We start from the raw sequence: 24,985 nt of genomic DNA, 5'->3' as shown, positions 1-24,985 counted from the left end.
GTGCATGGGAAATTCATATAATATAATATAATATAATATAATATAATATAATATAATATAATATAATATGATACAATATGGTGTGTGTGTATGTTTGTCCATCAGTTCATACTGTACTATCATAGTGATGTCTACTTGGAGTCTATTTTTAATGTTTGGTTGTTGTTTTATGTTAATGTCTCTCTCATGATTTCTATCTCCTCACAATCTTCCATCGCGTTGGAACCTTTCAGGAGAAGGAAGGCAAGGTATGTTATGCCTTCTCATCATCTTTGTCTTTTAAGGAGCACTTCACTATCTATCTATCTATCTATCTATCTATCTATCTGTCTTCTCTCTCTTCCGTGTTCCTCCTATCACCCCTCATATCACAGAGTGATATGAGGGGTGAAGGTCCAAGAAGGTCCTCTTGCTCCTTCCCCACCTCCTATACCCTCCAGCATCTCCCATTCCCTCCCCACCCCATCACTCTCTCACATTCCCCCTGCTATTCTCCCTTCTCCTGCGCTCTCCTCTGCTCTCCCCTCATTCCTATATTTTCTATATTATCAATTGTTCAAATGTTATCTTTATTCTGTATATTCTTGTTACTGTTGTGTCAGCTAGAATTAGCTAGACATACTTTCTGTGAAGCCCTCTGAGACATGCTTGTGAATTAGGGCTATATAAATAAACTTGACTTGACTAGAGTGACGGTGGGGATGAGAACGGCTCAGACTTCACGCACAGCATGGACCCTCAACTGGAGCGGCAGGTCGAGACGATTCGCAACCTGGTCGACTCCTACATGGCCATCGTCAACAAGACCGTCCGCGACCTGATGCCCAAGACCATCATGCATCTCATGATCAACAATGTGAGTCGTCAGTCTATCATAAACACAGACCATCATGCATCTCATGATCAACAATGTGAGTCGTCAGTCTATCATAAACATAGACCATCATGCATCTCATGATCAACAATGTGAGTCATCAGTCTATCATAAACATAGACCATCATGCATCTCATGATCAACAATGTGAGTCGTCAGTCTATCGTCAACATTAGTGCTTCTATTGGGATGGGAAATGGATCACAGGCCAGACTATAGATGGTGTTAACTTAACTACATAAACATTCTAAATTGCCCCTAGCGTACGTCCTGTTGCAATATCTGCTCATACAATGAATGAATGAATGAATGAATGAATGAATGAATGAATGATTGAATGGTTTATTTTCGGTCATAGGTTATAATGAACCACAAACAAAATGTAACAATTTGTGTGAATATAGACGGTTTTAACTTGACAACAAAAACATTCTAAATTGAACCCCCGCTCACTTCCTGTCGCAGTGTTTGCTATGGACATAAAAGAAAAAAAAACATTCAAGTGCAGGACTGACCATTCGGTGAAAACCGTCTATACAGCTGAGCGGCGAAAACAAAAGTAACGATGTCGAGTGAATATTTCTGCAGTTTGCCGAATGCTGAGAAAAAGGAAGTGCTGTGGGGTTGCGCTCTGGTGAAAACCGTCTATACAGCAAGAGAACATCATCATACATGTACATATCAAACCATTTCACACAAATACAATGTATACAATCAATGACCGAAAAAAGGAATAGGCTGAAGCCAAGGCTTATTTTTTGCCTATCCTGTATAATCCATTAGAAAAACCCAGAATATCTGCAGCAAAATAAAGAATAGAAAGAAAGACAGAATTTACTGTAAATTATAATCCTGAATTATTTTACTTTTTAAGGCTTTTTTAAATAGCTGACAGGAATTAAGCTAGGTTTCAAACTGTTCCCTCGCAACACAATTCTGTGAAAACCTGTGTAGTTGAAATGAGACATGGGAAGGCAAAATTTTGTCAGTTTGGATGTCTGGCTGAAAATGTTTAAGAAACCCAGCAATATACAGTACATAGTTGATTTTCTCTCTCCCTCTCTCTCTCTCTCTCTGCAGACTAAGGACTTCATCAACGCAGAGCTGCTGGCCCAGCTGTACTCGTGTGGAGACCAGAACACGCTGATGGAGGAGTCCCAGGAGCAGGCTCAGCACCGCGACGAGATGCTGCGGATGTACCACGCCCTGCGCGAGGCGCTCAGCATCATCGGCGACATCAGCACCACCACCATCACCACGGCCATGCCGCCGCCCGTGGACGACTCCTGGCTGCAGGTGCAGCGGAGCGGCTCCGGTGGGAGGTGAGGATGGAGGGACGCACGGGCAGGTAGAGGAAAAGCATGCGCAGGGTTCCTACGCAGGCCTGGGAAGTGTGGAAAAGTCTACTTCCCGGCTTGGTCTTTCCTAAGCCCTTTTCCCACATGCGCTTTGTACCGCAAAATGACCGGAACGTGGTCTAATGCCTGCATGTGGGAAAGGCGCCATGCCGGTATAAGCGCGACCCCGTCGTCGCGGCCATTTCACCAGTTTTGAGCCAGTCAGAAGAGCGGTATGCCGCGATAGACAGACAGGTGAGAAAGGGGTCCAGTCATTTTCCGCTATCAGTGGGCGTTGCTTAATGTTCCAGCGGGCATAATCTAATCATTCGCGCACATTAAAGCAAACTGGCGAAATGATCTTGTGATAATAATGTGTGGGCGTGCTGATTTTCCCCTCTCTCCTGCCTGCTCGCTCTCTGTGGCCACAGTCCTCCTCCTCCTTCAGTCACAGCCCGACAGGGACACAGACGAAGCAGATGCACGAAGCGAAATGTGGAAGTATTTTGCTTACGTTGCCGACAGCGAAGGCAAGCCCGGACACATCAAACGAAGCCAGTCTGTAAAAAGTGCTTCAACGCGATGCAGGTGAACGGATAAACAAGCAAACTTATTTCACCATTCGGAGTTTTGCCGACACGTCACTCCCCACCCGCTCTGCAGTGCCGCCCCGCCCCCCAACATACAGGCAAATTCGCTGCTAGATTCCCATATGCGCGAGCCGAAGTGTGAAGGGAAATGTCCGATATTGACTTACAGGTAATTTTCCGGTACGCATGTGGGAAAACGGCTCTACAGACACAATTGGCCGTGTCTGCGGGTAGGCGGTTTAGTTCAGAATTGAGCCGCACGCCCTTGTATGGGCATGGGCGGTTTAGTTCAAAATTGAGCCGAGTAGCCAAGTAGTGGTTCTGTAAATGAACGTGACTTGATATCCGCTGCCGCCCTCCAGGTCTCCTGCCACCAGTCCGACTCCAAACCGAAGGGCCCCTCCGCCGGGTCCCCCCGCCCGCCCGGTCTCTCGCGGGCCGCCGCCCGGCCCTCCTCCGGCCGGGGGACCCCCGGTCCCGTCTCGCCCGGGGGCTTCCCCGGACCCCTACGCCGGGGCCCCGCCCACTGTGCCCTCCCGGCCCAACCGCGCACCCCCCAGCGTGCCCAGGTAAGAGGCGAACACGCACGAGGGCACTCCAAACTTCAAACAACAAATCCCACCAATGTGACACCAATGTACAATTGAAATAGGTTTTTACAGTGACACGAGCAAAAAAAAACAAATCAGGTTTTTTGACCAGAGATAAACTCAAACGTTGTTATGAAGTGCTGAATGCTCTCTGTTGCTAAGGGGGATGTGAAGACACGCGGATGAGGGGATGAAAGGATGAGGGGATGAAAGAGGTAAATGAAAGAGGAGAGCCTCCAGAGGATAGATAGATCAATAAATAGAGGAGTAGATTGATAGAGACCCCTACATAGATGGAAGCATGAATCATGCTATATTATGAATTATCAGTGGATTTATTGGATGTCATTTCTCAAGTCAAGCATTATTTTTGAGCAAAGCATCGCTGCTCCCCCCCAAGCGGTCACTTTGACTCGTTGGGCTCAGTAAATAAATAACAAGACTATAAGGCAATAAACCGTCACAGACATCCACTTTCTGCCACCACTACTAACTTTATAACACACTTTCAACAAGCATCACTAACGCAAACCCTAAGCCCTTCACAGTAGAGCTGACTCAAATGAGGGAGAAGAAGAGGCCTTTCTGGGCTCCATTTATCTGCCTTTGCACCAGTAACCTTTGCCTTGTGTTTGCCTGTGGTTGTGAGCTAGCTTAAACGTTTGTTACCTGGGCTGATTCCCTGTCCAGCGTCATGGGGGTCAGGGTAGCAGCTTGCTTTTTTTTTCATTTTACTGTAGGAGACACGCACGTCGCTCGGCGAGGCTCTCGCGCACAAAACGCACCCTCCAAAAATATTAACGTCACACTTAAAAGATATGAATTGGATATTGTCATGTTTTTCCCTCTCCGAAACAACAACAACGTTCCTGTATTCTGATTGGTCCAGATGTGAGAGCCGAGCCCTTGTGACGTTGGGTCGCTTCCTGCACTGTGACCTGTCTTGTTTGCACTCCTCTCCTCTTGCCCCCCCCCTCATCCCTCTCTTCCTCACCTCCTCTTGCCCCCCGCTCATCCCTCTCTTCCTCACCTCCTCTTGCCCCCCCTCATCCCTCTCTTCCTCACCTCCTCTTGCCCCCCTCATCCCTCTCTTCCTCACCTCCTCTTGCCCCCCCTCATCCCTCTCTTCCTCACCTCCTCTTGCCCCCCCTCATCCCTCTCTTCCTCACCACGCCTCTATCCGACGTATGACTATGGTTCCTCTTACAGAATCACTATCACTGACCAATGAGGACTAAGCGTTTCTGCTGGTACGTTTGGTGCTACTCACCATCGTCATCACCACCACCACCACCCTCCTCCTTCCTCTTCCTCTTAGGTGCGTTCACACCGACCTATTCAAGTTTTCCGCTGGCATCGAGTTTACATACAAAGTCAATGCAAACGAGCGATTGAGCGTATATTCGCCTGGGAGAAAAGTCGCTGGGCGTCCGAGCGACAGAGGCAGAGCGATAGGGCGAAAATTCGCTCGTCGCCCCAGATGAAATATCCCAACTGGAGCGAAATTTCGCTGGCATCAGTCGCTCGCTGTTCAACGCTGATTGGCTGCCGTGTGAGAGTGAGTCAAGGATCACACTGGCTTGGAACAAACCGCTGGTTTATTGTGTGGCAACAAACCACATTGACAGCTGATTGACAGGCTGACAGCTGACAAGTGAAGTCTGTACTACCGGTATAGAGCTCGCGTTAGGAGCACGCTGATAGGCTTAGCTTGTAAACAACTACGGTGGCTCGTAGTGGACAAACATCATGACATTGCGTAACGTTATAGCCCCCAGATGTCCGTCAATTCTTGTGCCTGTTGACGAGCGATTTAAACACAACGACAGAGCGATTCCAAAGGGTTGAATCGAGCGACAGAGAGAAAAATAAATATCTCGGTGTGAACACAGCTTTAGGTCCATCCACCGCATGTCTATCCCTCCCTCTCACACTTTCTTTTCTCTTCTCAGAGCACTGCCTTATAGAGCTTTGCATGGGCAAACACACTCACACACTTCAGACGGTGTGTGTGTGTTTGCGTCACCGTGTGAGCTGATTTTGATCCAGGCTAATGGTAATAAAGTAAGGAAGAAAGATAAATTTAAAGAGCAGGGTTATTCAGTTAACACACACACACACACACACACACACACACACACACACACACACACACTACAGCAGCCAGCAGCGTGGACAGACCGCAGACTGCGAGTCAGACCCAAATTTCCAAGTCCAAAGCTCAAACGTTATTGTGGGTTTCGTGTCGGTGTTGTATTGTATATTATGCCATGACATCCTAACCTGACTCAGCCAGATGGGGGCGGTATAGAGAGCCAAAGTGGAACGTCACTTCCTCCTTCAGCAACTGTACCAGAGATTTTCATCCGCCATTTATTTTCCCATAGACATTTTGTAAAATGCTTCTAAAAAGAGTTTTACTGGTTCAAACCAAACGGTACAGATATATTTAGAAACAGGAGAGATCACATAACATTTCACTCGGACCAAAACGTAAAAAAATTCGGGGTTGAAGAAAATATTTTTTCGATGTTGTTTTTTTTAGTTTTGGTCCCAGTGAAATGTTCTATGGTCTCTCCCGATTATAGCGTTAGCTGAACCGTTTGGTTCGACGAAGTAAAACTTTTTATAAGCATTTTACGAAATGTCTATGGGAAAATAAATGACGGATGCAAATCTCTGGTACAGTGCTGAAGCAGGAAGTGACGTTCACTTTGCTTCTCTAATTGTTTTGACAACAATACACGCACCTCCCCGTGTGGTGTCGTGAAAACAACACCGCCCCCATCTGGCAGAGTCCGGTTAATGACATCCCACCCATCCCTAACTTCGTCTCCGAGTGTCTGCTGTTGTCCGTCATCGTAATTATGATACATGTGTGTACACACGATCAGTCAGTGTGGCCTCAACGATATCCTGCTTTTATGGTTTGATGCTTTTGAAGGCATTTCTCCTCAAATGCTATCGCTAGTTGTTGTTTTGACCATAACACACCATGATGTAATGACACTGACATGTATAGCAACAGCGTGTGAGTGACACTGACACAGCTCAACCAATAAAGTGATAATCTGCATGGCGCTGTAATTAGAGAAACATGTCAGTTGTCATTGTGCTCATGCTAAATGAGCCCAAGAGATATGTCTTTGTGGTGTTGGTGGTGTTTCGTACTGGCCTTCTTCAATGTGTTGTCTCATGATATGGTTTGTCTGTGAGTGTACGTATATATTTCAAAGTGTGTGTGTGCACATGCATGCATTTACACACGTCTACTGTACATATGGGTGTCCCTAAATAACAATGTGTAAGTATATACAGCCTAAGATCGAAGCCCCCCCCCCCCCCCTTCAACACACTGATCCTAACCTGTCCCCATCCTCTCTTTGTATCTGTGTGTCTCTCCATGGCAGTCGGAGACCCCCGCCTTCTCCAACCCACTAGACCTCTGACCTCTGACCTCCCTCCATCCCTCCCACCCAAGTCCCAACTCTCCGGATGAGAGGCCATGGACAACAGCGCCACCTACTGTACCTATCGTTCTCTGCCCCCCACCGGACCTGAGCTGACTCCCTCCTCCTGGTCCTAAATGGTCCCCTACTACAAGCCACGTCTCTCCCTCTCTCTCACCTCTCATCCACCCACCCCCGACACCTCCACTTCACACACAGATTCAAAATACACTCTCACACACACACACACACACACACACACACACACACACACACACGCATGATTAATGTACACACGTAGTGTACCCTCTGAATATACATGAACTATATAGAGAATCCAGAATATGCAATGATGATTGATAAGAAACATGACTGTGTGCGTGTACGAGCACACAGAGACACACACGCACGCACGCAAGCACACACACACACACACACACACACACACACACACGCAATCACATGCAAAAATGTATCTGCTTACTGTCAAACTTAAGCGGGTATGCATTTGCATATTTTTAGCATGAATAAAAGGGTCATGGTATACTTTGCTGAGGTATTATATTTCACGTTACAGTTCAAATGGGTATTTATTCCTGGCTGCTGAGTTACTTTATTTTCTCTGTCATTGACATTTTGTTTTGTGATACTTTTCTTTGATAACGTGGTGGTGTTGGTTGATTTCCCTACCTATCCTGGGTTCAGCCTCTTTAAGGGTGATGCGTTACCTATAGCCAAGCTGGATTGGACAATATGAGATAACTGCATCTTTTAAATGCTCTTGTGTTCTTTTTGGATTATTTCTTACACGGTTACTGTATTATATTAGGATCTATAACGGCGGTCCCCCCAAAAACGCAGGCGAGGACACACATTGACACACTTGTCCAGCATGGAGGGACAACAGCCTTTTGACTACTGAACATCCAAAGAGGGGGAAAAAAACACAAGTGCTGCACACAACTCAATATTTTAGTCACAATACGTTGTGCTATTTACCGAACAGTTCTTAACCAGCTATTCCAAGCTATGTGTGGATGTGATGAATCCATGCAATGTATCAAACTGGTGTCTCCTCTCCGTTATGATTTTGGCTCTTCCTCTCTCTCATCTTTGGCCTTGCTTCATCTCCTGTCTCTTATTTCTCCTTTTCCATAAGCGTTTTCTAAAACAAAGTTGTCCTTGCTTTGCCCACGCCAGCCCATAAACTGTGGAACAGACTCCATCGCTCACTCAACTCACCAACTCAACTCAACTCCACGCGAGGGAGGAGAGAGCGTGAACGAAATGTTGCGGGAGAGAAGATCCAATGAGAAGACGCCTCCCTTCCTCCCCCCCCCCCCCCCTTATCCTCCCCTTTCTCCCCTCGCAGTATAGGATGGGAGGAGCGGTCGTCTTGTCGAGCCTTCTGAGTGTTTGCCCAGACGGCCTCGACGCCCCTCTTGAATTTAACTGTGTGTTGTAATGACTTGTCTCGTTTAATTGTATATGAATGGACAGCAAAATAATTGCTCAGCTAACTGCAATCCCATACTGTGTTTTTGCAGCCACTCCACACAATGAAAACAATAGTTGTTGTTGTTGTTGTCTCTGCTGCTTCCACAAGACCTATGCAATTCTGGTGCAACGGTGTTACGACGAAAACGGTTTCCCAAGTTAATTTGTGACTCCGGTGGCCACTTTTCTCCATCACCGCCCCTCTCCTCTTCAACCTTTCCACAACCTACTTCCTCAGCCAATAAAGAAGCTGTATTACCTTTAGATAGGCGGGATTTAAATAGAAAGTGCAATATGTTCTTACTGGGACGTCTGAATGACAGCTGTCCATCAATCACACCAGATTCCAAAATAAATGCTTAGCTTGAGAGGAGGAGACGGTGAGGCTGGAGTTGCACTCCAAGACTGTTAAGATAGCGTCCTTTATTCAGAGGGTTGATATAAGGTTCCCAAAGACACTGATAATCCTCATGGGTTTGACAGGGAAGTTACTGTTACTTTAGTTATTATAATATTTATATTATATAATATTTGGACTGGTCAGGAATTCTTAGGTAACTATCTATCTGAACTTAGATGGGATAACACACGCCAAGACGTGCAGTGACAGGATACAGGAACTTGAAGATTTTACAATGGTTTATGATTTTGCCATTCTCTTTTATTTTCTGTCTTTTCTTTCCTCCTTTCTCAGTGGTGAGTGAGAACACCAAACAAAGATAGTCTATGCATACAATCTACCTGAACGCTCCGCCCATTTCCCCTGCATCTCCTTCCCTGCTTTTCTGCCACTGAGCTCTGTGGTCAGTGTAGTTTGTGGTATCATGACCTCTGTCGGTGACTGTAACATCGCCCCCAAATTATAACCAAGCCAACCATATCTCGCTCTGTGCCTCGATCTACGTCATTCTACCCCGACCATGTGGAAACCCCCTGAAACCCAACTTGCAACACTTCATCGACCCCGTTTGAATCCACAACTGCAACACAAACACAAGAAAGCATTATTCTTAAATGAATTATTATTTAAAGAGGAAATATTTTATTCTGGACATATCTCAATGTGTTATGTATATGTGTGTGGTACATCTTATGGGACTTGTACTGTCTAGGAGAATTTAGTCTACAATGTATGAACTTACTTAATATTATTAAATTATTATGGATAAATGATGAGTATACAGTATGTGTATGAGGAAATGATATTTAAAAATGGCTCAAAAGAATAAAGTGATATATATGTGGGAGTTGACAGGCTGTTTGACACTTAAGCGTGTAGGGGAGAGAGGCGGGTTTTATAGCCTGCTTTTTTTTTTTTTTTTGTCCCTCCGACTGTGTGTGTGTGTGTGTAGCAGAGAGATGGAGAGAGGGACAATGTGAATGTGTGTACTTTACCCTGCACAACCGCTGTGCTTTGTCAACACATTAAACATTTCAGTGTACCGACTTGGGGGCTGGTATTACTTTCACCCTGTGTGTAGCCTATGTGTGTGTGTGTGATCATGGCAAAATGTCCTGCATAGAGACACCTACACCCCATTTATACCTTGCGTTAACGTGCGTTTTCCCTCCTTATCCAGATAATAGATCACATTTTAATGCCAGGGGTAAATGGGGTCCTATACGTCTATTTCACATCCTACCAAAATCAGCCATTTTGTGTCTAAAATGCAGGAAGTAGCCTAACACGATATACAAAAAAAAATCCACACCCTGCACTGATATAAATTGTATGTTTCCCTGCAGCGGAGGAACAGCACACTGGTTCTTCTTTGTTTTACTTCCTGCCTTTTAGACACAAAATGGCTGATTTGGGTGGGATGTGAAATAGGCTAATTGTAGTGGGAACTGTCAGAAGCGGTTTTGAGTAGGCTACACGCGGGTGAGCATGCTCAGAACACCGCCCTATAGCAAACGCTGCCCTAAAAGATTGCAATTGCTCGGGTGACGTCACTGAGCACCCCCACATATTGGTCAAGCACCCCCTTGGAAAAAATCCTGGAGCCATGCCTGTCATCACGTCACAAAAGCTCGATTCAGATGGGGGACCCTGGCATACAATGTAACGATCTTGGGGCTGAGGGTTCAAATCTCACCTGGAGCGAGTGTTCATTTGATAAGGATATATTTATTAGGGTACACAAAAAGAGTAACAAATGGACAGGTAATGAATGATTCAGTACTCATAAACTACTGAGTATGATGCACCACTTTACAATAGGGTACACAAAAAGACTAACTAATAGACATATAATTCAGTATTCATAAACTACTGAGTATGATGCACCACTTTACAATAGGGTAGGCTACCAAAAAAGACTAACTAATAGACAGATAATAATTAAGTAATAATTCAGTATTCATAAACTACTGAGTATGATGCACCACTTCACAATAGGGTACACAAAAAGAGTAGGCCTACCTAATGGACAGGTAATCATGAAGTAATGAGTAACCAACAATTAACTATATACTCACAAACTGACCATTGACTAACCATTAACTAATGAGTAATTACTCTACTAAGGAACTAACAACTAATCATGAACTAATGATTAACTACTATACTCACAATGTGACCTTAACTAATGATTAACTAATGATTAACTAATATATTCACGCACTGACATTTATTAATCATTAATGAACGATTAACTACTCTAATCATGGAACTGACCGACTAATCAGTAACTAATGATTAACTACTATATTCACAAGCTGACATTTAGTAATCATTAAGTATTGATTAACTACTCTACTCAGGAACTTAGATACTAATCATTAACTATGATTAACTAGTGATTGACTAATGACAAATTATTCCTTAGCTACTCATTAACTATTAGTTAATGATTAGTTTACTAGTAACTACAGTATTTGTATACGTTATTGTAAAGTGTTACCCAGCTTGGGCTACTCACTGGTTGAGGATCTTCGTCCACGATGGTACGTGTCATTGCATTGGCCAGGTGTGGTGGTTTGGCTTGTAGTAGCGTTATCATAGTAGCCTACTGTAGGCTATTGATTGATTGAGTGAAGTGAGGCAAACAGCTTGCTTGGGCTTGGCTTTGCGTCGTAAAAACCAAAACTAACAAAACAAACTTTCCCCAAATTAAACAGACCAACAATCCAACGCTTTCCTGCGCACACCTGCCTCGGGGTTCCCGATTTGTGGGTCAGGTGACGCTGTGCTCGTTACATCATGCAGTACCAAAATCCTCCAGCAGGTGCTGCAAAACAAGATTAAAACTAAAAATGATATAGATGGAGGTCCTTAGAAATGGCTCTAACAGGTGATGATGTCATACATGGGTACATGTCTATGTCCCCACGAAAGAAAGAAAGTGGTCAGGTCGCAGATGAGATCATAGTTTTCGACGGCTCAACCTGGTGGCCAGGTCGTTACTAGATAGTGATGTCATATATCACCAATACGGATTTGTGGGGCTCATCTTCAATAGTTTCCTCCTCTACATCAATGGAGCTTCTGGTTGGTCAAGGCCTCTCTCTCCATGGCGCTTTTTTATCTCTTCATTTTCTTTGTGGAGTGCCTCCATCCGACTTTCCATCTCCTTGGCTTTTTGCTGCTCTAAGCAGAGGCTCTTCTTCAGCTTCTCCATCTCCTGCCTTTGTGCCATCTCCCTGTCATGGGCACTCTGGGTCAGGATAGTCAGCCTCTCAGTAACCAAGGCGTGCTGGAGCTTGTCTTTCCACTCTTTCATTTCCCTATGGAGCTCCTCTTTCTCTGTGGCCTGCTCCTCATGGAGCCGGTTCATCTTCTCAATTTCCTGCCGATGTGCGTTTACGGATCTACCGATGTCCTTATTGTCTCCGCAGAATAGCTCATCCTGAAGGTCAGTGACCTGCTCTCCCTCCTCTTTTTCGTGTCGGATGGTGCTCATGTGAAGGATGTTGTGTACTGCTCCTATTTATAAACTCAGCAGGGAAGGATTCATGACATCCTTGACACTGATGTTGTCGCAATGTCTATGGAGTGACATAATCAGTTGACATCAGTTCATTAACATTGTGACATCATCTGTGATTTATGACATCACTGATGATGTCACAATGTGTGTGCATCAGTGACATCATTGGTTCACTGGACATCACTGTTGACATTGTATGACATTGTGTGACAGTTCTAGACGGCTCGGCCAGTGATGCGCTAGGACTAGCCTCCGCTTTCCCGAAACACTCGTGGGATAGTTTTTCTGTTTTCTGCTTTTGTGTTCTGGTTTGTTACTTTGTATGCGGTTAGTCCATCTTATTATGTCTGTCTTTTCTTCTAGCTGTAATTCTGTATTCCATGTTTTAACATGTGCATTTTTAGATGATCTTATCTGTCCTGCGGTGAGGGGGGTTCTGAGTGAATGGTTGTGTCTGTGTGTATGTACAGGTTTTTCTTTTATGTAAATGTATGTTTGTGGTTTTTTGTCTTTTTCTTTCTTGTAAAAAAAAAAAGTACTTGAATCAATTAAACAAAACAAAAAAATCCCCAAAAATAAAAAGATCTTATCTGTCCAACTTTGTAAGATGTACTTCTAACATCTTGTTGCCACATGCATTTTATGCTTTAGGCTAAAATAAACCATTTACTACTACAGTACTACTAACATCAAGGCTGAACAGTTATACTTCATAAACTCTATATAAATCCACAGCTTGCTTAGTGTTTTTCAGTCTTAAGCATTTGACAGCCCATTGAGCCCAAAAAGTTCACTGGGACTTCTCATCATCCAAAATTAACAACAAAACTATTCATTTCGTGGAGATGGAGAGTCATATTTTAGTGATGATGAAGCATTTGTTCATTTGAGCACTATACTATATAGGTGTGCTGATTTTAGCACATTCTAAATGTCTAGTTGACCATCGCTTGGTCGGAACTACAGAACCTGCTGTCTAGTCTGGGGCCAAAAGCTTGGCATCTGGTCATCCGGTAAAACAACGGAAACAGACGTTGCAGATCCAACAGACGTGGCAGAGCCGGTGGATAGGGAACTTTTCTGTGCTCCAAAAAACAATTCTGCTCTGAAAACAGTGCATCATAGTGAATAAATCTACCTATGTAGCTAATACACAAAAACAAAATGAACTAACATCATATAAAACCATATTTCTATGGGAGAACGATAACACTGTAACACACATCTACCGGATCTGGTAGCCAGTAATGGAAACCAGGCTCTTCTCCTTTGAGAGAGCCTGGTGTATGAACGGTTTTAATGCATGATGTGGAGGTGTGTGTGTGTGCGTGTGTGTGTGTGTGTGTGTGTGTGTGTGTGTGTGTGAGGGGTGGGGTGTGTTTCTCTCCTACCCCTAACAGGTAAATAAAGAGCTTGATAAGGTGTCAGAGTGCTGAGGTCCTTGGCTTGAAGCAACAGATAAAAATGCAAGCCTTTTTGGGTTTACCGGGGAGTTCTCCATCTTTCTCCCCAGATCGTCTCACCCCAGCCTCTCTGTTGATGGATTCGAGGGCCTCATCTTCAATCTTCTCCTTCTCTGCCTTGAGATCGATGGAGAGGTTCCGGTTGATCAAGGCCTCCTCTACATGGCACGCTTTCAGCTCTTCATTTTCTTTGTGAAGTGCCATCAGCTGACTTTCCATCTTCTGGACTTGGTGCCGATGTGAGCACAGGCTCTTCTTCATCTTCTCCATTTCCTGCCGATGTCTGTTCTCCCGCTCATGGGCCTTCTGGGTCAGGCTAGTCAGCTTCTCAGTAACCAAAGCGAGAACCTTCTGGGGGCTCTCCTTTTGCTGTCGATCTGCGTTCACAGGGTCATGGGCACTCTGGAGCGTGTCTTTCCACTCCTCCATCTCCTTATGGAACTCCTCTCTCTCTGCTTGAAGGTTAGTGGCCTGCTCCTCCTGGCGCATTTTCATCTTCTCCATTTCCTGCCGATGTCTGTTCTCCCCCCGCTCATGGGCCTTCTGGGTCAGGCTAGTCAGCTTCTCAGTAACCAAAGCGAGAACCTTCTGGGGGCTCTCCTTTTGCTGTCGATCTGCGTCCACAGGCTCATGGGCACTCTGGAGCATGTCTTTCCACTCCTCCATCTCCTTATGGAACTCCTCTCTCTCTGCTTGAAGGTTAGTGGCCTGCTCCTCCTGGCGCATTTTCATCTTCTCCATTTCCCGCCGATGTCCATTCTCCCACTTATGTGCATTGTGGAGCTTGTCATTCCTACGTATAAGGTTAGTAGGGTGCTCTCCAAACCCCTCCTCCTTAAACTTCATCACATGCTCCTCTGTTGTCTCCATCTCCTTATGGAACTCCTCTCTCTCTGCTTGAAGGTTAGTGGCCTGCTCCTCCTGGCGCATTTTCATCTTCTCCATTTCCCGCCGATGTCCATTCTCCCACTTATGTGCATTGTGGAGCTTGTCATTCCTACGTATAAGGTTAGTAGGGTGCTCTCCAAACCCCTCCTCCTTAAACTTCATCACATGCTCCTCTGTTGTCATCCATGCATAGCTTGTAGTGTTCCCAAGTGTGCGCAAGAATGTGTTTGGATCATTAGCTCTGTACTGCTGCTGTTTATAACCAGTGCGATTATCATTGAGCAATTTATTGATTTATGACATCACTGTCACTATTGACATGACTGTGTCAACATTGCACATCGCTGATGGCATCACAATTGGTCAAGTGACATCACTGATGACATCATCACTGATGACACTGTCACTGATGATGATATCACTCACTGATGACATCACTCCCTTATTAGCCTAGCTTTGTTTTTTGTTCATGGTAGGGAAATAGTGGATGGATAAATCCAGAAGGAGGCGGTAATGCAACATGAAGGATGCCAACTGCCATAAAAGAGTGATACAGAAGGAGGAGCAGAGTCAAGAGAGGAGAAGAGAGAGGAAGGGAATGAATGTAGGGAAACAGTGGATGGATAAATCCAGGAGGCGGTAATGCAACATAAAGGATGCCAACTGCCATAAAACACCACAGAAGAAGAACTGCCATAAAACACCACAGAAGAAGTTTTCTGTTCATATTGCATGGACCTGGCAAGGCAAGGCAAGTTAAATTGAACAAGGATGATATGATATCATACAGATTTGTGGCATACAGGAGCATATCCCATCGTTTCACAACTAGCTCGACGGTGGTAAGTCTACCTTGGGTGGTTATGACATTATGGCTATAAGCAAAATCTCATTGCAGAATATGAACGGGGAAATACTCATCCGGAACCGAGGTGTCACGTGACGAGCTCTATTATAAGATAATAGGGCGGTGATGACATCATCATCGAGTGCTGATGATGTCACAATGGCTCTGTGAGTGTGAAGGCCTAAAAAACAAACTATCACTGTAGGGCGATATAAGGAGGGATTCGAAGCGGTCGGCGCGCTGGCACATGGCGGTCGAAGAGGAGAGCGAGGCGGCCCGGAGGGAGGAACATTGAGGAGGGGGCGGACACCCGAGTCTGAAATGTCTAATATTCATCCAGTCTGCTGGAAAGCCATTAGAAGAAGATCCACGCGAGCAACGGTGCGCTGGTGCGCCTTGCAGCTCCAAATGAACAAACCATCAGACAGAGAGCTCTCCAATTATGGTATTATTAGGATATGATTCCTCAACTGAGCCTGCTCAGAACACCACCCTATTGCTCGAGTGACATCACTGGTGACATCCCCAGGTGATATCATCAGTGATTTATGACTTCTTCTGTGGTGTTTTTATGGCAGTTGGCATCCTTTATGATGCATTACCACCTCCTTCTGGATTTATCCATCCACTGTTTCCCTACATTCTGTAAAATCCAACCCTCCTCTCCGCCACTCAGTAGGCACCCCTCAGTGATTTATGACAAACATTGATGATGTACAGTAATAGACATCATTGTGACATCATCAATGATGTCATAAGTCCTTCCCTGCAGGGGTTATAAGTAGGGCCGGTGCAACTCGGGCAACTGGAGATCTAGACATCACCAAGTTCTATGTGAGGTCACGGCTGCTACCTTCTGCGTCTGCTCGGCTCAACGCACACAAACACCATAGCCATGGCTGACAGGGTTGACATATTCTCAAAAGAAGAGAAGCGCGACCTGACTTTGCGCGGCCATGTTGGATTTGACAAACTGCCGGATCAGGTGGTCAGCAAGGCGGTTACAGAGGGTTTCTGCTTCAACATCCTCTGCGTCGGGGAGACCGGTATCGGAAAGTCGACATTAATGAACACACTCTTTGAGTGCGAGTTCGAGAAGGAAGAGGCCAGCCACTACAAGAACGCTGTCCTACTGCAGCCACAGACCTACGACCTGCAGGAGAGCAACGTCCACCTCAAACTGACCATCGTGGACACCGTGGGCTTTGGCGACCAGATCAACAAAGAGGATAGCTACAAGCCCATCGTCGACTACATGGACACTCAATTCGAAAAGTATCTTCAGGAGGAGCTGAAGATCAAGCGCTCGCTGTCTAAGTACCACGACACCAGGATCCACGTCTGCCTCTACTTCATTGCGCCCACAGGGCACTCGCTCAAATCCATCGACCTCGTCACCATGAAGAAACTGGACAGCAAGGTCAACATAATCCCCATCATCGCCAAAGCGGACACGATCGTAATCGCAGAGCTTCAAAAGTTCAAAACTCAGATTATGACCGAGCTTCAGAGTAACAAGGTCCAGATCTATCAGTTTCCCACAGACGATGAAGCTGTCACTGAGAGGAACGCCTCCATGAACGCCCATCTGCCCTTCGCCGTGGTGGGAAGCCTGGAGAAGGTCAAAGTGGGTAACAGGACAGTGAGGGCCAGGCAGTATCCCTGGGGCACTGTGCAAGTCGAGAACGAGAGCCACTGTGACTTCGTCAAGCTGCGCGAGATGCTGATCAGGGTGAACATGGAGGATCTGAGGGAGCAGACCCACATGCGCCACTACGAGCTCTACAGACGCTGCAAGCTAAAGGAGATGGGCTTCATAGACACAGGCTCTGACAGCCACCCGTTCAGTCTCCAGGAGATGTACGACGCCAGGAGGAAAGAGTTCCTTGAGGAACTGAAGCGTCACGAAAAGGAGATGGAGCAGACGTTCATCAACAAAATAAAGGAAAGAGAAACGGAGCTGAAAAAGAAGGAGATAAAGCTGGACGACCAGTATAAGCAGCTGGAGAGGACGCACAAGGAGGAGCAGAGGAAAGTGGAGGAGAAGAGGGAAGACCTGGAGAAGGAGATGAACGCCTTCAACAGCGACAAGGTGGCGTCTGAGAAATGCTCCCTATCCCAGCCTGGGATAGGGAGACGTTCCTCGTCCTGGGATTCCCAGGCCGAGATCAAATCAGGTACGGAAAACAGAACGGGCCCAGAAAACAGAACGGGCCCAGAGAACAGAACGGGTCCAGAGAACAGAACGGGTCCAGAGAAAAGAGAAGGAAAAAAGAAAAACTCGGGTAACTTTTCACGTGCGTTCTCGGCTATGGTGATGATGCTGTGTGGCGGCTCGGATATCAGACAACAGCAGCAAAGTGAAACACAGCAGGAAACACAATACTACCAAACAGAGGAACACAACAAGCATGTACGAGTACCGCAGGGATGACGTGTTTTTGTAGGCTTTTTACCCAGAAGTCCCTGCACTTCCTGGTTCCTGGTGAAATGAGGAAACAATGGGTACGCTATAGTTGTTTCCTCTTCACATTTTTACAACACAAGCTCAGCTCCACGGATCACCGTCTGTCCGTGACTGCGGCCTGCTGGGCAAAGTGTGTGTTGCCGCGGCATTTGCAGGTGCTAGTAGGCTATGGAGATCGTTTTCCCTATATAAGCAGTGTTGGACCGCCCAGCCAGGAAACTATAGGCTGTCTCATGAAGCTATACACCTCACATTGGCTGTGAATGACCCGAGAGAAGAGAAAGAGAGGGGAAGGGGGAAAATAAATTAATAAGCGTGAATTTGCAATAGGTCTGATTAGATAATGTGAATTTCCAAAATGCACTTTTTGTGGTGACATCATCCACGCCATTGTGATGTCATCCACTCCATTGTGACATCATCCACTCATTGCGAATTTTACTCCCCCACCTCCACAAACTACTGAACTTGTGTGAGTGTGACATCATCCTCTCCATTGTGATGTCAGTCAGAGTGTGATATCCACTCTATTGTGATGTCATCCACTCCATTGACATTGTGTGGTGGACTTTGCTTACCACATTAAAGCCCGCCCACCACACACATGATGGAAACAAACAGCTCTGCGCCCGCTGTGCCGTCGTTTTCCTATGGGGAGAACGGTCCCAACTATGTGGCAGTGTGTCACGCCTTGGCGTCGCGCACCGCTCAGATTTGCCACTGGGCTGCGCTCAACGTTCAAATTGTTTCAACTTTGACCTGCATGCTTACCTCGCAGTAAAAGAACATCATGTGAAGGCAGCTTTAGGGTCAGCATGGTGACAGATGACATCAGTGAGTGTTGTCATCAGTGATGATGTCACCAGGGGCGGTGTTCCGGCAGTGATGATGTCACCATTTATGCCCCTCGAGCAATTACCTTACAAGCGTATACTACTATAATAGGGCAGCATTCTGCCACGCCACCTGCGCGACCTGGCCACTCGGCCCCTAGTTGCCAGGTACATGACATCGGCAACCTGGCCACTTTCTGTCTGTCTTTTTTCTCAAGACTTATAAAGAGTTCTTTATTTCCTTCATATAAATGTTTGCTTCGGCCCTTAACTCGCTATTAATTTTTCTCTTGCATCTTCCATCCTTCATTTGAAAGAAAGAAAGAAAAATAAGAAAGTGACCCAGTCGGTGAAAGAAAGTGACCAGGGTCGCCAATGATGTCATACGTGTCCACTGGGGGGCCGAGTGGCCAGGTCGCTGATGATGCGAAGGCTTGGCCTAGTGGCCAGGTTACTACTGCTACAGTCATATATCACAGACAGTGATCAGGTCATAAATCGCCAATGATGTCATACAGTTCTAGATGGCTCGGCCTTCTTCTTCTGTGGTTTTTATGGCATTACCACCTCCTTCTGGATTTATCCATCCACTGTTTCCCTACATTTACACCATCACGCTCTATTGCATTCGATGGCTCGGCCTGGTGGCCAGTGATGTCATATATCACCAATGATGTCATAAATCACTGATGATGTCACAGTGATGAGGCCTGGTGGCCGACCTGGCCACTACAGTGATGTCATAATATCACGGCGTATTTTTATTTATTATTTAATGGTTTGTTTATTTGTAAGGGCAGTCCTCTGACTCCTCTCTCAGAACCACATGGAAAAGAGCAACATGACAACGTTCTTTGTTAAAAAGAGTTGCACAGGAACTTGAGCAACTCCACTCTGAGGAAACATCTTTAATCACACTGTACTTTACAGATACACTCCCAAAAAGTGTGAATACATTAAATGTTCTGACATTTGTGAGCCCCCCCCCCCCCCCCCCCTTATTTTTGTGTGTGCAAATCCACATTTTTTGTTATGTGTAAATGTTAACATGGAACTTACTCAGGCTCTGTTCAGGCCAGGGGGTTGAAAGGCGACATTTTGGATCAACATAAACAGAAAGGTAGTTTGTTGCAAATTTGATCTGCTAGTTTCCATTGTTGAAATCATCAAAGACAAAGAGCTATTCACACATGCAGGAATTAGTATTAAAAGGAGTAATGATATGCACATGATTAGGCATTATTCTAATACTATGCATAACTATGCAAAATACTACATTTTTTAAGAGGCGTGCCTGCAATTTTAATTAATAAAATGTATGCAATGACAACATTGGTACAAATAGTAAAAAGAGTCAAGCGTATAGACCAGGGATGGGTAATTTGATGATAAAGAGGGCCCCTTAACAAAAACAACTTGAGAGCCACACTGAGTGAGGACAGGGTTGGTTGCCCATCCTACAGACAGACAATACTGGTGTCTAAGGCCATGTTCAGACTAGGAGGCCAAATCTGATTTGTGAACTTCAATGACCTATTAATGATTCTATGCAGATTGGTTTTATGAGTCTGGATGCTCCAAGTCTGATTTGTGTCACTTGTCCCAAACCACATGTGGAGGCAGTTTCCAATCTGCTTTCGACTGATGTGACTTCAGTGTGGACGCGCTGATCACCCAAATCAGATTTGAGAGTGTCTTTTGCAGGGGGCGGGGACTTGAAGAGCAGAGAGCAGACATGCAAACACTGCCAGAAACATTGTATGCTGGCTCGTTGTATCTGGACACACAGATCCGACTTGAACACTTGCTTAAATCAGATTTGTGGCAGTGCGGACACACTCCCAAATCAGATTTGGGAAACCAATCAAGATAATGATGATTAATGACTTTAGCAGCAAATCGGGTTTGCCTGTAATGTGAACATGGCCTAAGTGTTCGATATCACCACAAACACTAAGTTGCTCAATCAGTTTTTATTCGGGAGAAGGGGAGAAAAGTCTTAGTCAAAAAAAGAAAAAGAAAAATCACATGAGAAAGTTCGTGTCAGAAGCAGCACTCTTATCAGTCGATTCTCTGAATGATCCTTCATTGCCCTCCAACAGTCACTTCAACATTGACACTGATTAGTTGAAATACTTACTTATTCCAAATAAATATATTTTTTTATCTTTTAGTCAATCTTTGTATTAAATCACAGCCAGTCTGCATTACCCCTAAACCTCCACTTCGCCCATGTGTCCGTATGAACAGACGGACGCAAACTTACAGTCGCTAGCTAGCGGAATAGCCTCTCTCCCACCACACACCAAGCATAATGAATATACAATATGTTACACAGTTACAGTATATACACCACCTCTTTTACAAGCTTCACAATCACATCGGGTATTTAACAGTGAATTAGAAACTGTGGAAAATAATTTCATCTACGCTTTATATTATTTCACAAAACCCAAAACATTATGAAAGGTTTCATCGCTCGGTCTGACCACTAACATCCCCCCCCCCCCCCAGCCCCCCAAAAAATCATAATAATAAAATAATAATCATGGCATGTTTTCAAAAAAAAAGTGACAGAATGCTAAGAAGCAAGGAATTGTAATATCTAGAATGGTAGAGTACATTGATTCAGAAAACAACTCTTACTGCCCAAAGTGCCGTGGTCTAGGGTAGACTCGGTGCTGCTTACTTTCTCCGTAAACACAGACCGAGCACATACACTTCCACATGTCCGCATAACCTTCAACAACTTCAGCCAGATTTTTTCGAATTTTCATACACTTCTTAAAAATACCACAATCAGCGCACAACCGTTTCCCCTCCCCCCAGTTGATTTTTGTATCACGATTTAATAATTTAACAGATAAGGTTAGTAAGTAACCTCGATATGAACGCGATAAAAATAATCTCAAAATTGAAATTCAACCAAAAAAGTGGGTAAACACATCTCCAAAAGCGAGGGGGTACCCTCATATCCTGGTACATCGTGGAAGGGCTCTCAAAAAAACTGAGGCCTCCGCTAGACGCCACCTGAAAATGGCAAAACTGAACTCTGATACTTGTGGGATACTAGCTGTAAAAGGGGGAAGGCCCGTTTACTGTTTAAGAAGTTATAATATTCTAATAGTCTAGGAATCTCCAATTAACATGTTGATTAAGAAATTATAATATTCTAATGGTTTAGGAATCTCTGATTAAAATGTGTGAACGTGAGCATCTCAAAGCCAGACACCAGTGATGTTGTCAGTTTTGAATTCTGGTTCTGGTCCACAGACGGCGACGGACCTTAGCCCCAAAAAATCGGGGCCTTTTTTTTAAACGTGGTTCTCATTTAACAGCTCACTTTTCATTCATTCTCTAGGGACGGGTGGGTGGGGTGGGGTGGGGTGGGGGGTTTTTTTGTTCATTTTCAAACTTTGATCGGACCAGTCCTAGACCGCTGGGAGTAACGCGTTCATTCTTAAACCTCTGTTAAGTTCACTTTCTAGTCATCTTTACACAACTTAACTCGTCCTCCGAGTGCACACCAACACACGCACACCAACAACACACTTTCAATTCCATTTACTTGTCAGCCTTGCTTCAGCTAGAACCCTCAGCCTCCCCCCGTGGCTTCATGGGGTTCCCCTTCGCCCAGAAAAACTCCTCCAACTAGCCAACAGGCTCAATGGTAGAAAAGCCACTGTTCCACCAGCTAGATGGGACAGAGTTTAATGAGAAGCTTTGTACAGATTTTAGTGCAATCATATTCATATAATCCGATAGAACTCTACAAAAAAAGCCCAACAGATGCAACTTCAGTTGAGGAGGAAACAATTTGGATTGCACACACACACGCAACCCAATAGACCCTTTTCACGGTGGCCGTTTTGTGTCGAAAAGGCAGGGTAGACACAGGTGCATGCAAAAGACTAATGAGGGTTTCCAAATTCCAAGTTTGAAGCCCTCATTTGTGTTTTGCTTGCACCTGTGTTTACCCTGCCTTTTCGACACAAAATGGCCCCCGTGAGAAGGGCCTATGGCACGCACGCACACACATTCACACACACACACACACACACACACACACACACAGTCCAGTTGTAAAGGATGCGCATTCATTCAACTTTTTGACATGTACTGTTAGAACTACAAGCAAAACGTAACAGGAAGTGAAGTGGCTCCCAAGTCTGTCCATTCATTTAGAAGCTTCAAGACCCCATGAGATGAAATCAGAACTCGGTGCACATGTGGCTCTGACAGAGAAAAAGAAGACAGTGTTTAGAGTTATGCGTGTTGAACAGTGGGAATGTGTAGAGTTTGTGACAAGGCCAGCCAAATGCCTTGGAGCACAGAGTTATCGGCAGAGAAGAAGCATTGATGAGTTACGATTGTAGTGGAAAAAGATCTCGACACCATAACTTGCTGTAACAACATGCGTGCATTATTGTAGCTTTATTGCAATCGCCAGCTTGCTGATGGTGAAGATGAACTAGGAGAACTTTGTTATATATAATAACCTAAAAAGCAGCCCCCAGCATAGCTCTTAAGAGTTCAAGATTACACCCAGAGTTGCGGGTGGAGGAAGTGTCGCGGCAAGAATGGAGAAAACAACGTCTTTTTGTATATATTAACATTTATGGACTTCTATCATCTCGTCCGATTGCATCTATCCCCTCAAACTGAAACCACCTTTTGGTTTCCGTGGTAACGCCTCTCTCAAGTAAATTACAGGATGTCGGATAAACGAGACATCGTCAAACTGCGCATAAATTAACACGACACAATAGGACTTATTTTCAGTGTTTGGAGAGAAAAAGAGACAATGTAAATGGCAGTACCCACCTGCCCACATGCTTCCAACCTTCCTGATCCATGTCACTAGCTAGATCCCGCCTTAGAAACACAACAGTTTACTAAGCTAAGCTTTACTAAGCTCCTTCACAACCTGCGTCTCACCCATGCATCTCTTACTTGGGCCTACCACGCGGACGATTTGCCCTCCTGTCCTGCTCTCTCTGCACCCTGCGACCGACCGCCACCGCTCGCAGTCCTCTGCACATTTCCTCGTCTCACACACACACACACACAGAGGTAAATATTTCATTTTATACATTCAAACTCTATAGAGAGGCAAAGTGGAACGTCACCTCCTGCTTCAGCACTGTACCAGAGATTTTCTTCCGCACTTTATTTTCCATAGACATTTCGTAAAATGCGTGTAAAAATAGTTTCACTTGGTCAAACTAATCTCTGGTACAGTGCTGAGGCAGGCAGCGACGTTCACTTTGGCTCTCCGTGCTCTCTTTTTGGCATGTGGACAGTGAATTCGTGTAAAACGGAGAGAAATATGAATAAACGTGAAGTACGACCAGAGCCTGTTCGGACGCACTTTACACAGCGATACTCTGGCCGATCCTCGGACAGCTCTGTAAGTACGAGTTAGGGGACAGAAAACGGGACCCCCTTTATTGCACTTATGTATTAGAGGGGGGAGAGGAGGGAGGATTTAGAAAATTGAGCTGAGGAGAACGATGGGATTGCGTGTAGGAATACTGATTATCTCCTCTCCAGAAAGAGCATCATAGATAGAATCTAAAGTTGGAAAAGTTTTAGTTTCAGTCAAGAAAAAGAAAAAGGAAAAATGAAAGCAACAAAAGAGAATAGAAAACCCTTTCTCTCGTGCATGCACACGCACACACACAAACACACATGAGATAGACAGGGGGCGTTCAATATTCTAGAGATAGTGTTTGTGAATATGATCCATAAGCTACAAACAGGGGGAAACCGTGGTGTTTCATAATCATCCAAGTCACCTCAAGACAAGTCCAAGACCTCACTCACACACGCACGTACACGTACACACACACACGCGCACACACACACGCGCACACACACACACACACACCCCTCCCCATGTCACAAAACTCTCAGACCACCAGGATCTTGACTTCGTCTTGTTCGTCAGGCCGGTAGAAGAAGGGGATGCAGGGGTTCTCGCTGAGGAATGGGGGCGAGCTCAGCGCCCCCTGGGGGTTCTGGATCTCCTGGAGCAGCTGCATGATCTGCCGGGCCGTGCCGTCCTCCTTGGGGCCGAGGGGCTGGGGGTCAGTCTGGGATGGACCAGTCAAAAGGGACTGGGAGAAGGGGGCGTCCAGGCCTGGGGCGGGCTCCGAAAGGGGGATGACCTCCATGGGCTCTGCGGCAGAGGAACAAGAGTGCAGAGAGCGGGGCAGTGA

The 24,985-nt window shown here is 45.4% G+C and overlaps 2 protein-coding genes and 1 pseudogene across 7 annotated transcripts in view; 2 read left to right on the top strand and 1 right to left on the bottom strand.

Moving 5' to 3' along the window:
• The window catches only part of dnm1a (dynamin 1a), a gene marked incomplete at both ends in the record, with an annotated part of 104,575 nt that extends 97,743 nt beyond the window's left edge, over positions 1–6,832 (top strand). For 2 of the 3 annotated variants that reach the window (XM_083657818.1, XM_083657817.1), the window contains 5 exons: positions 234–248; positions 689–856; positions 1,955–2,196; positions 3,164–3,370; positions 6,802–6,832. In XM_083657818.1, coding sequence (XP_083513944.1) covers positions 234–248; positions 689–856; positions 1,955–2,196; positions 3,164–3,370; positions 6,802–6,832 — 663 coding nt within the window. The remainder of the gene's footprint in view (positions 1–233; positions 249–688; positions 857–1,954; positions 2,197–3,163; positions 3,371–6,801) is intronic. The other variant, XM_083657816.1, reaches the window with a different exon arrangement.
• A 9,539-nt stretch (positions 6,833–16,371) lies between these two features.
• Positions 16,372–17,898, top strand: LOC310795350 (septin-8-A pseudogene; annotated as a pseudogene). Its single transcript has one exon. The product of its transcript is annotated as a septin-8-A pseudogene (transcript).
• A 4,226-nt stretch (positions 17,899–22,124) lies between these two features.
• The window catches only part of golga2 (golgin A2), a gene marked incomplete at its 5' end in the record, with an annotated part of 36,598 nt that continues 33,737 nt past the window's right edge, over positions 22,125–24,985 (bottom strand). For all 3 annotated transcript variants that reach the window (XM_083657815.1, XM_083657813.1, XM_083657814.1), the window contains one exon: positions 22,125–24,945. In XM_083657815.1, the coding sequence (XP_083513941.1) occupies positions 24,677–24,945 (269 nt within the window). In that variant the 3' untranslated portion in view covers positions 22,125–24,676. The remainder of the gene's footprint in view (positions 24,946–24,985) is intronic.

Source organism: Poromitra crassiceps, assembly GCF_964638095.1.
Source record: "Poromitra crassiceps genome assembly, chromosome: 21".
Classification (NCBI taxonomy): Eukaryota; Metazoa; Chordata; class Actinopteri; order Beryciformes; family Melamphaidae; genus Poromitra; species Poromitra crassiceps.
Note: the sequence above shows the minus strand (reverse complement) of the source record. Positions and strands in the feature narration are given on the sequence as shown.